The sequence below is a fragment of the Kockiozyma suomiensis genome, assembly GCF_038497685.1.
Source record: "Kockiozyma suomiensis strain NRRL Y-17356 unplaced genomic scaffold V2V93scaffold_1, whole genome shotgun sequence".
Lineage (NCBI taxonomy): Eukaryota > Fungi > Ascomycota > Lipomycetes > Lipomycetales > Lipomycetaceae > Kockiozyma > Kockiozyma suomiensis.
Window position 1 is genome coordinate 810,491 of NW_027117664.1, and position 12,970 is coordinate 823,460.

The 12,970-nt window shown below is 44.4% G+C and overlaps 6 protein-coding genes across 6 annotated transcripts; 3 read left to right on the plus strand and 3 right to left on the minus strand.

Moving 5' to 3' along the window:
• The first annotated feature begins 242 nt into the window (after window positions 1–242).
• Window positions 243–3,736, plus strand: V2V93DRAFT_18325 (uncharacterized protein). The gene is made up of 3 exons (XM_066906956.1): window positions 243–2,667; window positions 2,721–3,296; window positions 3,350–3,736. Exons 1-3 carry the CDS (start codon window positions 624–626, stop codon window positions 3,526–3,528), a joined length of 2,799 nt encoding a protein of 932 aa, XP_066768601.1. The 5' UTR covers window positions 243–623; the 3' UTR covers window positions 3,529–3,736.
• On the minus strand, window positions 3,651–5,775 carry V2V93DRAFT_362665 (major facilitator superfamily domain-containing protein). Its single transcript, XM_066908397.1, has 3 exons — window positions 5,643–5,775; window positions 5,126–5,583; window positions 3,651–5,065 (listed from the first exon to the last, which is right to left on the minus strand). The coding sequence occupies exons 2-3, from the start codon at window positions 5,403–5,405 to the stop codon at window positions 3,945–3,947; spliced, it is 1,401 nt and encodes a 466-aa protein (XP_066768602.1). The 5' UTR covers window positions 5,406–5,583; window positions 5,643–5,775; the 3' UTR covers window positions 3,651–3,944.
• Window positions 5,776–5,817: 42 nt separating this feature from the next.
• Window positions 5,818–7,575, minus strand: V2V93DRAFT_362669 (cyclin-like protein). Its single transcript, XM_066908398.1, has 6 exons — window positions 7,281–7,575; window positions 7,007–7,220; window positions 6,827–6,950; window positions 6,578–6,769; window positions 6,230–6,509; window positions 5,818–6,124 (listed from the first exon to the last, which is right to left on the minus strand). The coding sequence occupies exons 1-5, from the start codon at window positions 7,538–7,540 to the stop codon at window positions 6,241–6,243; spliced, it is 1,059 nt and encodes a 352-aa protein (XP_066768603.1). The 5' UTR covers window positions 7,541–7,575; the 3' UTR covers window positions 5,818–6,124; window positions 6,230–6,240.
• An 88-nt stretch (window positions 7,576–7,663) lies between these two features.
• Window positions 7,664–9,297, plus strand: V2V93DRAFT_362672 (Alpha/Beta hydrolase protein). The gene is made up of 4 exons (XM_066908399.1): window positions 7,664–8,010; window positions 8,078–8,365; window positions 8,430–8,597; window positions 8,660–9,297. Exons 1-4 carry the CDS (start codon window positions 7,756–7,758, stop codon window positions 8,984–8,986), a joined length of 1,038 nt encoding a protein of 345 aa, XP_066768604.1. The 5' UTR covers window positions 7,664–7,755; the 3' UTR covers window positions 8,987–9,297.
• A 1,176-nt stretch (window positions 9,298–10,473) lies between these two features.
• Window positions 10,474–12,055, plus strand: V2V93DRAFT_362677 (uncharacterized protein). Its single transcript, XM_066908400.1, has 3 exons — window positions 10,474–11,068; window positions 11,126–11,422; window positions 11,486–12,055. Exons 1-3 carry the CDS (start codon window positions 10,882–10,884, stop codon window positions 11,605–11,607), a joined length of 606 nt encoding a protein of 201 aa, XP_066768605.1. The 5' UTR covers window positions 10,474–10,881; the 3' UTR covers window positions 11,608–12,055.
• V2V93DRAFT_362678 (Alpha/Beta hydrolase protein) lies at window positions 11,783–12,792 on the minus strand. Its single transcript, XM_066908401.1, has 2 exons — window positions 12,490–12,792; window positions 11,783–12,406 (listed from the first exon to the last, which is right to left on the minus strand). Exons 1-2 carry the CDS (start codon window positions 12,731–12,733, stop codon window positions 11,820–11,822), a joined length of 831 nt encoding a protein of 276 aa, XP_066768606.1. The 5' UTR covers window positions 12,734–12,792; the 3' UTR covers window positions 11,783–11,819.
• Window positions 12,793–12,970: the final 178 nt, after the last annotated feature.

Consider the following 12,970-nt stretch of genomic DNA (forward strand, 5'->3'; position numbering starts at 1 on the left):
CATTTAAACTTTACTCTGCCTTCATTTGTGCTATCTAGAATTGTTTTGCGTGTATGATATGTATTTTTAATGATGCCTGAGTAGGCTAATGAAATTCAAATATAGAAGTTTCAATTCTCATTTCGTAACATTATATGTAGAGCTTTTGCTTGCGGCTGTTGAAGATTTGGAGACTCCGATATTCTTAGCGAAAAGAGAAACGAGAGGATACATGGCAAGCTGACACAGTTAATATATTAGTAAGATCCTTGATATAATAACATTCATTCTGAACGGAGAGCCCATAATAAAGTAATCAAGATTTATTTACGTTGGTATGCATTAATGGGTACATGATTACAGATCATTTGAGGAAGAGATTGCGGCGGAGGTTCATGCATGTTGGACATTAGTAGTCGACGCAGCCGCGACTTATTCTCTTCCCTTTCCAATTCAGTTTTCCAATTTATCCAGTTTATTTATCTGCTTTTTTACGTGCTAAAGCGCATTTATCTTTCTATTTTTCATGCAGTAAGATTCTATTTTTTAACTCTCGAATGCAATCTATTTGACTCTGCGCGACCATCCACTGTTCTGAACACCAAGCCTCGATATTCGCCGACATCCTTGTTGGATTCGCCCACATGTCGGACAATACGGACGACGAAAAGTCTCGGTTATACTTATACTCAGTTCCTCCTCCGTATGATGTGGCCGAGGATGAAGCCGGTCCTTCCTCCACAGTATCTTCCTCGTCTTCAAACTTAGACGCGCCATCGACAGCTGCTGAGAGACAAAGCTTCCTACCTCGCGGCCTAGTACGGCATGAACCAAGTCTTGCGGAAGGAGATGAAACTGCGTCTGTATCGCTTTCAACACCTCGCTCGTCGACAGAGTCTACAGCGGCTCTTCGGCGTGAAATCATACAGTTGGATATCATCGAACCGCCACCTTCGACCATGCTTCGCCCCAGTATTCCGTCGCGTCTGGCGACGTCAATACAAAAACGGTTTAAATCTATAGGGCGATTTCGACCGAAATTTCCCAAACTTAAATTTCCAAGAATCAGAGCTTTTGAAGGCCTTTCTCAGAGATTTACTTTCCTAACTGCGTTTTTTTACTCTGTCTCACTCAGATATCATGCTATGACATCCTCCGTTTCAGAAACATTCAATAAACGATTGGAATCTTTTGGAAACCCACTACTTATAAAACGACTTGCCATAGTGTTTATGCTGACTGTGGGAATGTGGGCGATCGTTGCATCAGATTTGATCCCTCTTAATGGATCGGGTCCTGGCTATGCTTTACCCCCCGAACAGTATGATTCAACTATTTTGCGGCAATTTCTATTGCAATCTGTTGATATTAATGTGATATCTGAACAACTTCACAAGTTGACAGCGATGCCGCATTTAGCCGGTACAAATGGCGATTTAGCAGTCGCTTATAAAATAAAGAATTATTTAACGGAAATGGCCACATTTGACGCCGTTGATTTGAAAAAGTACGAGGTCTACTCGACGTTTCCTCAGTCTAACGAGACCATTCTCGAGCTTTTATCTTTGTCTGGCAAAAGGGGCAATAAAAAGGATTATGAAGTCAGCTTTGCTGCGAATTTGACAGAGCCTGAAGCGGTAGCAGGAATGGCAGCACATGAACCATTTGCATTCCATGCCTTATCAGCGAAAGGAGACGTCGAAGGGCATATTGTTTACGCCAATTATTGCACACGAAAGGATATGAGCAAGTTGAAGGAATACAAGGTGCAACTCAACGGTTCAATTATATTCTGTCGATATGGATATGCACACGAATCTCTGAAAATCAAGGTTGCAGAGTTATATGGTGCAGCTGGGGTAGTGCTATTCCGGGATAAGTTGTCGAAGGGACTTACGCCATACCCAAATGGCACTGCTATTCCTGAAGACGCTGTTCAACGAGGTAGCGCGGCATTACGGAATTGGGCACCGGGAGATCCACTTAGTGAAGGATTTCCATCGACGCCATTATCGGCTCGAAATTCCAAAGAAAATTCGACGGCGTTAGTTGGCATTCCAAGCATACCAATCTCGTGGAATAATGCGAAGCAGTTTCTGTCAGCTTTGAAGGGTCACGGGCAAAAGGTTCCTGCTTGGGCTGCAAATTTTGACGGTGTTGATGAGTGGTATACGGGTTCGGTCGACGGGCCTCATGCACACTTAGTCAACTCATTGGTGGAAAAAGAAAGACAGCCTATTTTTGATGTTGTTGCCAAACTGGAAGGCTTAGAGCAATCAGACCACGTAGTAATTCTAGGTGCTCACCGTGATTCATTTTGTTATGGCGCCTCGGATGCAATGTCAGGTACAACAGTAATGCTTGAGGTTGCTCGTATTCTGGGATTTATTCACAAAGAATATAGATGGCGTCCTCGTCGTACCATCTATTTTATATCGTGGGATGGCACAGAGCAGAATTTAATGGGATCAACAGAATGGGTGGAAGACCATATCGAAATTCTTAGGAGAGGGGGCGCGGCCTATATTAATCTCGACCAGGCGATTAGTGGCCCTGTACTCTATGCGAAGGGTGACCCATTATTTGAGTCACTCTTTCTGAATTCATTGACTTTTTTGTCTGATCCGTTTCACAACGCTACTCTCCGGAAACTATGGGGTTCAAAATCCATTTCAATGCCCGAGGGAGGTAGGTAAATTTTATTTTAGATAGTGGGCGCGGCATTAACTTTGTTGTTATAGATCGAGATACTCTTCCGTTCCAGAGTTATGCTGGTATCGCATCTTTTGAATTAGGGTTTGCCTCTCCAGGCGGATTTCCTACGCGAACATGTTTTGATAATTTAGAGTGGATGCAAGAGTTTGGGGACCCATCTGAAGTTCAAGTAGGGCCTGACTTGATAACTTTGGACAAACGTGTCAGCACAGCCCCTGATGGGAAGCCGTACGTCTATCATCATTTGCTAACGCAGATCGTTGGTATGATGATACTGAGACTTAGCGATGAAATGAATTTGCCGTTTGATTTCTCGGCACTTGCTCGCGACGTTTTATATTACGCGAATGATTTGAAGAGCTATGCTGGGAACTTGAAGCTTGATATAAGCTCTGTTCGCGATGCTGCGGGAGTCCTAGCTAAGAATGCGGTGGAGATGGGAAAGTGGAATGAAGAGTGGATGAAGCAGTGGATGGCGATGGGCCATATTGAAACTACAGCCATGACACAGCATCGTTTTAGTAGAAATGCGAGGATGATTAATTTTGAAAAACATTTACTGGATCTTGACGGAGTTCCTGGTCGGTCATGGTTTAAGAATGGTGCGTATAATTAATAACGCGACTGTATCCAGAGGAAACTAATTCGTTTTTAGTACTTTTTGCTCCGCAGCAATGGCCCCCGACAGACTCGGACGCTAAGCGGTTCTTTGCAACGGGAACTTTAGCCGCGGTTCGCGATGCTGTTGAGAAAGGAGATCATTATGAAGCACAGCGACAACTTGATAAAATTGGAGAGATTTTGTTGGCTGCTTCTGAGAAACTTGTCAATTGATGCTAGCCACTGTTTTATATTGCATCTTGCTTGTCTTATAAAGGTTATAGTGTGAGATATCAGATTCCTTTTTTTTTGCATGGACTCGGAGGAGTTGTTATTTTTTTCGAGTTTCCAAATTTGGGAGTTATTGTTAGGCTTTTGGTTTTAATTTTTAGTTATTTGTTTATATGCGGTTGCTAATGCGGATCATATACCGACAAAAACTTCCTTGATTTTCCTTTAGTTTTTATTGAATAGTTTTTTCAAGATGTCTCTGGTCTCACTTTAACGGTAGCGTTCGACATATCTTATTTTATTGAAAATTTCGATTCTGATTTATGAGGCATTATTTGAAATGTCTATATTGGCTATTTACATCTTGTCATTATGTTCTTATCTTTCCATAATAACTTCTAGAGACCATCATACATTTGCTAATGTAAAGTCCAAAATCTACCATGAGTATGCGCTACCTTGGCAAGTATTGTAAACGCAGATCCGACTATCATAAATACTCCAGTAAATATAGCCGCACCATAGTATTCGCCATTATTTGCGGTAATGATAGCGCCCGCGACGGGACCCCCTGCTAAAGTAGCAAAAGACATTACCGCAGAAATAGTACCCAGCCATGCGCCTATTTCTGAACGAGGGGCGATATCGGCTACACACGCTTGAAACATCGATACGGATGCGCCCGAAAAAAATCCAAAGAGAACCGAGTATAGAATAATGATGCCGGAGCTATGAGCAGGGATCCATAAGACCAGCGTGAACAGTCCCGCAAGGAAAGAGCAAAACGCATAGGTGTTAAACCGACCAAATCGATCAGCGACCATCCCAGGAATGATACGACCTGCAATCGATACCGAGTTGAGGATTGTGATTAAATAGGATGCGAGTTCGCGGGAGAGGCCATTGGCGACTGCATGTGAGGGAATGAATGCGACAGGTATAAATGCACCAAAAAATATCATAAATACCGAAATGCTCATCAGTAAGAACGGGGTACAATTGAAAGGAGCAATGTACGTCTTGCGAACGTTTATTTTCTGAAATCCAGGAGGAGGAACCCTAGATGTTGTGAAAATGCAGCAGAGAATAGATAATCCAAGCATGAAAAACGCTATCCCGCGAACCGCCCATCCAAAGCCAAATTCAGATTCTGTTCCTTGAAATATAATTGGAATAATAGCCCCACCGAGTGCCGACCCAGCGTGCCCGATTCCGAAAGCTGTAGCACGGTATTTTTGAAACCAGGATGAAACTGCAGGCGCAGCGGCGTGAAAGACTAATGCCGATCCTATTGGCGTGAGGATGCCCTGCGTAAGAATGAATTGATAGTAGCGTGAGCTTATAGAGGTCAGCATGACGCCCAGAGTCATTATGATTGTTCCAGGGACAATAAGGCGTGTCGGACCGACGACATCATATATAGGACCAACAACAACAGCCAGAAAGATCGTAAGAAAAATGTCCAGTGAGTTGATCCATGATATATCAGACGGAGAGTAGCCCATCAGCTGGTTATTTTGGTAATAATCTTGAAAGATTCCTAAAAATATTATCAGTAGTTGCCGGCCGGCCTACTTTATCTTTATCTCACAGCACATACCAATAGCGACTAAGTATCCAAATGTTGGTAGCATGCCACAAGTTGCGCCAAAAAGCGATAGCCAAGGTCTGTATCCTACATCGACAGGATATAATCCAGCCTCTGCGTCCTTCTCTTCTATTGCCGACTGATCGAGAAGAGAACTGTGCTCGTCCGCAGATTTTAACTCAGCAGTGATCTCAGTGATGTAGCCTTTACGTTCAGAAAAATATGTACCGCTATCGCTAGCTGATGCTATCTCTGCATGATCAGGTAGTTTGGCGTCGAGTGGGCTGCTCATAATTGTTTATAAACAGCAGAACTCACGCTATCAACACTTGCGGCAACAAGTGATGGAGAGCGAAAAATAGATTTCAAAGTGATTAAAATGCTGTTGGATGCATTAATATGATACTGTGCGTAAATATCTGTAGATACTCGTTTGTGTATCTCGCGAGTAGCCTAAGATTGCGGGAGCTCTAGAAGTCTTTCTTCGCTTTAGCGAATGGCGCAGATATAGGGACAGGAGAATCTTGACCTTCTTCCTGAAGCTGATTAATAAAATCCAAGCAGAAAGGGCCTCTGTGGTAGTCCTCTAACAGCTTTTAATTCCGGAAAGATTTGCATTTATCTTGGGCTGAAAATTGAGCACGCCATGCTTACTCGATCAGATACGCTTTAGCTTATCTGTGCGGCGCCTTCGCGGGAGGGGGGGGGAGCATTGCGGCGTTGCGGCGTTGTGCTGAACGCGACTCACAGTCTTTTTGATCTGACTTTATAGTTATCGTTACTTAGTCTAATCTATATCTATTGCTGTACTATTTATGTTCACCTCTTTTTCGAATTTTGATGTAGAACATACTGTCAGTGTCAAATGAAGTACATGTACTAAGTATTTGTCTTATCTGCTGTCGCTTATCATGGCTCTAGCCGAACTGCTAAGATTTTGATCCCAGAGTCACGATGAATAAGGAATATATTACGATCATGGCAACACCCACTGTCGAAGAAGAACAGTTTCTACATAAATAGTTCAGTCATAGTGTAATACAAAATTCATTGGTGCCCAAAACAGAACTCCTTGTATCCTCTCAGCTGATCTTACATGTCACGAATCTTACTTACTGATAAATGCCTTACAGCAATGACTCTTCAACCTTCGCTCGTTCCGAATCTAAAACATATCTCATCGTTCCTTTATCACCTATCGTAAAATCTCTGATTTTGGGAGCTTTTAAAATGTCGTTTTTGGATTCGAATTGATTATCGCTGCCGTTACTGTGGCTCAATCGTTTGTTGACTTCGATCCTCATAGACATGAACTTGTCGAGATCAGGAAATCGCGATGCGAGAGTAGTCTGTGGAAGCCAATCGATGTAAAGCTCCAATAACTCCAAAATAATATCTAATGAAAATAATTATTAGCGATCTGAGCAGAGGCAGAGAGAACAACCAGCAGCGACAGATACTAACTTTCATAATCGTGTAAATCTACCAAAAAATCTGCGGTGTTATTCGCATATCCGGATATGTCGCGATCAAGTAGTACCCCCGCGATATATATGCTTGCCAAGGCGATGGCATGTGCTGTGTGCTTCAGAGGAGCAAGAGTCTTGTAAGAATCAAAGCAAATTAGCCAAGCCAATTGTGCTTGCTCAGAGCCAACTAGTGAAGAGTTAACATTGTCGTTTTCAAATCTCTCGACGATTTGAGAAAGCATACGAGTTAATTTTCGGCAGAATTTGATAACGTAAGGGTGTGGATGCTTCACTCGGAAATCAAATGACATAGTCTCCAGAACTTGGCGCTCAAGAAATAAAGACCTGCGTCTTTGTTCATCGAGAACCTGCGACAAAATCAGTATGGTACATTTCAATTTTTATACGTATTGATAAAATGTACCTGTGAATCCAAGCTGATTTCGGGGCCATTAGGATGCCTGACATTATAAGCTGCAATCAGAATATCTTTGATTTTTTTCAATGTGTCCTCCATTTTTGATGCCACCAATAAGCATGCAAGGGCAGTATCAGAAACTGAGGAGAAATTTTGCAGAGAATTAAAAAGATAAAATTGTTGAAATAAAACCATAGCGCTTCCAAGCGTTCGCACTGGGCTAGATAAAAGAAACCTGTTAGTCAAAATCGTACGAAATATCTCAGGAACGAATCTTTACAATCGCAGTTGGTTCCCTGTATTTATTATCAAAGCAAATGCATGAAATCTTGATTGACTCTCTCGAACTCCGTTTGAATTATTTGCCTGCTGCGAAAGAATGGCAATATGCTCTGCTGAAAGGTATGGCCGCGAGATCTGAATTAAGGTAGGGAACGTAACGGACGATGGTGCCGTACCGATCGATCCAGAGTCATATGCTCCGCTCACAAATCCAGAGCCTGCAGGAGAGCCAGATTTTGGCGTTGACCGGGTCGCCATCTTCTGTCATTGAGAAATCAAGCACGAGAGGTAACAGTCCTTTGAAAAGCGAGGTTTGAATTCTTTCAGAATGTGTTACGTAATCGATCATGTTCACGTGACGGTAGTATTCATAGGGGCTGGCTGCGGCAGCATGCATCTTCTTATCAATCAGCTTTTGTGGCTACGAATTCCTTTGCTCACTTCGTACGTCTCTGCAAAGCAAAATTGTCGAAATGAGAAGTTCAATAGGACTTACTATTGCTGCGGTACTGCTCACATGTCTGGCTGCTCCTAAAGCCGTTGCAAGCTCACCTAGGCCAGTCGTCATGTGGCACGGTCTAGGAGATAGCTACAATTCGGGCGGCATGCAGCGGGTCGAAAGCTTGATCAAGGACATGTATCCCGATATTTTTGTTCACAGTATCTATCTTGATGAGGATCCTGAAAAGGATAGCAAAGCCTCTCTTTTCGGCAAGCTGGATGAGCAGGTATGGATCAGTGAAACTGCCGCACGCGAGAGAAATTTTGATGCTGACATGTAGCTTTCGTCTATAGATTGAATCTGTTTGTGATCAGATAGCATCTATTCCAGAACTTCAGGACGGCTTTGATGGTCTGGGATTCTCACAAGGCGGTTTATTTCTTCGTGGTTATGTGGAACGCTGCAACTCACCGAAAGTATACAACTTACTCACTTTTGGTTCGCCTCAAAACGGAATCGAAGATATACCGCCATGCGATAACCCTCGGGATTTTGTCTGCCGTCGCCGGAATGCGCTGTTGAAGACCCAGGCTTATGCCGCCTACGCGCAGAACTCATTGACGGTCGCGCAGTACTACAGAGTAAGCGGAAATAATTAGTGGGGGCGGTTATGGCGTGTATGTGAGACTAATTTATATTCCTTAGGACCTTGATCGGTTTGACAAGTACTTGGAAAACTCCAGATATTTGGCGGATGTGAATAATGAGCGTGCAGTAAAGAACTTGGCATACGCTGATAATATCAAGTCTCTTGAGAACTTGGTACTGTATTTGTTCACCGAGGACCAGACTGTGGTTCCAAAGGAGAGTGCAGTAAGTTATAATAATTTTTATCATGAAATTTTCTGTAAATTCATATTCTGACTGGTCTATAGTGGTTTGGTCAGACGGACAAATCGAACGGCGGGCTAATGTACCTCGAGGACCGCGCGTTGTATCGCGAAGACTGGATTGGGTTAAAGACCCTCGATCAGGCGGGGAAACTTAGCAAGATTGTTTTAGAAGGCCGGCACATGAATATCACAAATGAGACGGTAGTCGAGTTTGCGGAAAAGTATCTTGGCACAATACTGCCAGAGACGGAGGAAACAGGAGAACCAGCTGCAGATGCAGTTCAAGAAGCGATGTCACGGTTTGGAAAGTCTTTTTATGACAGGCTGCAGATCTTTATGTCAGCGATGTCTGGTCAGGCATATATCTGAAGAAGGAGAGCACATGTTTTGGATTGGCTGTAACAGCGGCTGTAATCAGCGGCCGTAATGGTGGTTATTTGCTGTGTTTTTGTTGCAGTTTGTATTATCTTGCACTTTTTGGTTCCTAATGTCTTTTTGCTTTGTTTGCTTGGGAATAATTTATGGAGTGCTGTAGCGGGTAGAAATAGAGTGATAATTACGAATACTAGGTCAACTGTCTGTTAAGAAACTCTTAGGGCTAGGCAAAGTCTAAGACCGCCGGTTGCCCCTGGAACTGCCCCTGATCAATACACACTGGCCACTCTCCTGCCCTTTTGAAGCCTCAAGTATGCTATTTGAGCGCAGAAAAAAATCATAAGCAAAATTACAAGTTTTGCTTGCTATTCCACCTTTTGCCTCCCACATTCTTTGGTTTGCTGCTGCTTCAGAGAGAGCAAAGGCATTAGGGCTAGGGGGTGAGGGCTAGGGGACTCCTGAGCACAAGGTACGCCGCAAAGGCGCGGGCTCGAAGTATCCATCTTGCCGCCCCTGCCTTTCTCTTCCAGCTCCTGTCCCGCTCCTTTATCAGCCCTCAACTATTCGCTGAGAGATCCTCATGGCTGAGTTCGACGCTGCTATTGCCCTCCTTGGACTTGTTGATCAGGATGAAAAGTCTGGCGACTCTGACTCGGGTGCTGACGTTAGTTACCTTGCTGCCTCTTGTTTCCGTCCCCTCTTCGCTAACTTGTATTTCTTTCTTCTTTTTTCTTATATAGGCTTCTCCCGATGATACTTCTCTCAGAGACAAATTGACGAAGAAAGTAAAGACAGAATCAAAGTCTGACGCTAGCTCCCCAAAGCTAAAAAAGCAGACAAAGCAGACGGCCTCGGCTTCCACCTCTCCAAAGAAACAATCTCCTCCAGATGGCGGCGGGTCCCCGGATGACAGCTCTTCTTCGCCAAAATCTTCTATAATTGCAAATGTTAAGAGTGAAGAGATTGAAGACATTGATCCTTCTCAAACGGCTGGTTCGACACATATTGCTGATCCGAATGAAGGCGACGCAGAGCTGGCTCCTCGATTGCTGTCTCCTCCAACTAATTCCGGCTCGCGTCGCGGATCCGCTGGGTCGACATCGAGCAAGAAGGCTTCTCAGAGTCCTCCAGTATCAAGCTCGGAGGAGCAGCGATCACAACGCGACCAGGAGAGGCGACAGCAGAAGATGCAACAGGAACAGCAACAAGCGCTGATTCAACAGCGATTGGAGCGACAACAGCAACAACAGCAACAGCAGGAGCAGGAGACTGGACAGCAGAGATTACGGCGATCGGGATCAATTCAGTCGCCAGCTTTGAAGTCCAACTCCTTATCTCAACTACAATCGCCGCCAAACCAGCAGCAGCAAGCGTATCAACAGGATACAAGTCCGCAGCCTCAACAGCAGCAGCAGCAGCAGTTCTCAACTTATTATCCACAACCCCCCCAACCGACCGCACATCAAAACTTCTCTCAGCAATCACCACAGCAGCAATTTGCTTATGCTCAACAGCCTCCTACTTCACAGTCTTACTCACCACATCCACCACAACAAGTGCCGTATCAGTATCAGGCCGGCTCTCAGCAGCCCAATGCTTACCCCACCACGTCGGCCCCGTTCCGACAACAACAGCAGCAGCAACCGCAACAGCAGTCTATCTCTCAGTCTGGACCTCCCCGATTGCCTCCTATATCTCAGATCTCGCAGCCGCCAATACAACCACAAGCCTCGCAACCGGAATCTACCCCCACAGATCCTGCACTTCAACAACCTCCACATTCACAGGTAGTAACCTATCCTACATCGTATCATCAGGCGCCCCGATCTGCTGGTCCATATCAGCAGTTTTCTATAGGCCCAGATCAGCAGGCATCTCAATACACATCAATGCCGGTGTCTCAGCCGCCTGTATTCGCACCGGCGGCGCAGCAGCAACAGTCATCGTTCTATGCGTATAGAGATGCAAATGAGCAATATGGTTCTGCTGGTACCCCGCAACCGAACGGGTATCAACCTTTTATCGATCCGGCTTTGGGAGGCGCTCGTCAGCAACCTCAGACGCAACAGCCAAGATGCATGTGACTATTGTTACACTTGTTTATAGAGTCGCTTCTAATTTTTTGTTAAATAGATTTTCCGCAACCTATACAGCCTAGTGTTACACCAACAATACCACAGCAGAATGACGCGCAAGCGCAAACCTTTGAGCGTACATCACGCAAAAGTCAATTAACAGAGTCAAACCCACTATCCACGTCACAGCCCGTGCCTACAGCGGCCGCACTTGCAATGGCAGCTGCCGATGCAGTTATTCCATTAGAGGGAGGCTTAGATGATAAACGGTTTGAGTGTGTTGAATGTGGTCGCAGGTTTCGACGAAGAGAGCATCTCAAGCGGCATATTAGTACCCTACATCAGCGCGATAAACGTGAGTCTTCTTCATCTATAATTTTATCAACTATAAGATCTGCTAATTTATTACTGTGTCTAGCTTACGCATGTGAGTACTGCAATCGTCGGTTTTCAAGAGGAGATAATCTCTTGCAGCATTCACGCATGCGACATCGCTATGGCATTGACATGCGCGACAAATCTCGCTTTGTCGAGGAATGAGGCGTCTATTTAAATTATTCGAGACGTAAAAAGTTCTATATGTACGATATTATGTTATTTCACTCAGGAAAGAATTTCAAAGCGATTGGTTTGGAAAGTATCCGGTTTGGGAGGGTTATTTCAGTCAGGCATGTAAAAATGGTTTTACTAGCATAAGCTATTTTTTTGTATAATTACGAGAAATCACATCTTCAATTGAAGTAGCTAATCTCCTATCTCTGTGTGTACTTTTCAAAAAAATTGAAAAGATCCTTCATACACTGATCCATGGCCGCTACAACGTCCTTCTTTGAAGTATCACCACGTGCAGCGAAACCATGTCCAACCTTGTCATAAATGGCACTCGCGAAAGGTACGTTCTTTTCAGCGTATAATTTGCGGACTTTCTCTACAAAAGAGACATCAGCGTATTGGTCGTCTGTGCCAACGCCAACGAATAAAGGAGTGCATGCGTTTTCAACATCGGTTGGAAGACTGACGTGGCTGGGATGTAATCCCGCGACGGCATTGACGACGCCCTTGGCAAGATATTTGTCCTCTGCGCCAGCCATCATGGAGAATCTACCGCCCCAGCAATAACCGACGACATAGATGGGCGACGACGGGTTTTCCTGCCGAATTGTAAGAAAACTGCCAATCACGGGTCTTGTGGCAGCAGGTCGGCCAGCGTAGTAGAGTATTGAGAAAAGAGAAGGGATTTGCGGAAGTATTTTCAAAATACCGCCGAGTTTTGACAACGATTTCTCATCCGGCGGTCCAGGAAGGATGTACGATGACATATCGGGGTCTAGAGCGGGAACTGCATGAAAACCCTTATTATTAACTTTCCTCGTAGTGGGTATGTATCAGGGAAGACTGTTTATTTGACGAGGGCTTACATACAGGGCATAAAATCGGGGAGGTAAGCAGTATACCCTCCTTCTTTAGCGTATGTGTCTGCCATTAGTCGCAAGTTCCCAAATTTCCATCCAAAGATATCGCTAATCATCACAATTATTCCTTTTGACGGCTCTGGAATCGGTGAGCTGATATACGCGTCGCGCCCACAGATCTTGATCTCCGCGCCCTGCGGCTTGCCTTGGCGCACAAAACCAGAGACGCACTCTTTGCAGGGAAGCGATGTCATTGTCTATGTATTAAGCAGTATACTGTAGAGCAGGAGTTGAATTACGAAATTTGCTCGAGGGATATTGCGTATAACTAACTATATTAGACCGCTTCGGAATTCGAACGCTTATCGTGTATTTCTGACGAACTCAGCCGCTCACAGTCAGCATCAGAAATCTTCTTCTACTTTCTAGGCAAGCCGTGCACTTTGAGCTGTAAAACTTATCAGACTTTAATTTCAACCACCAGAAAACCG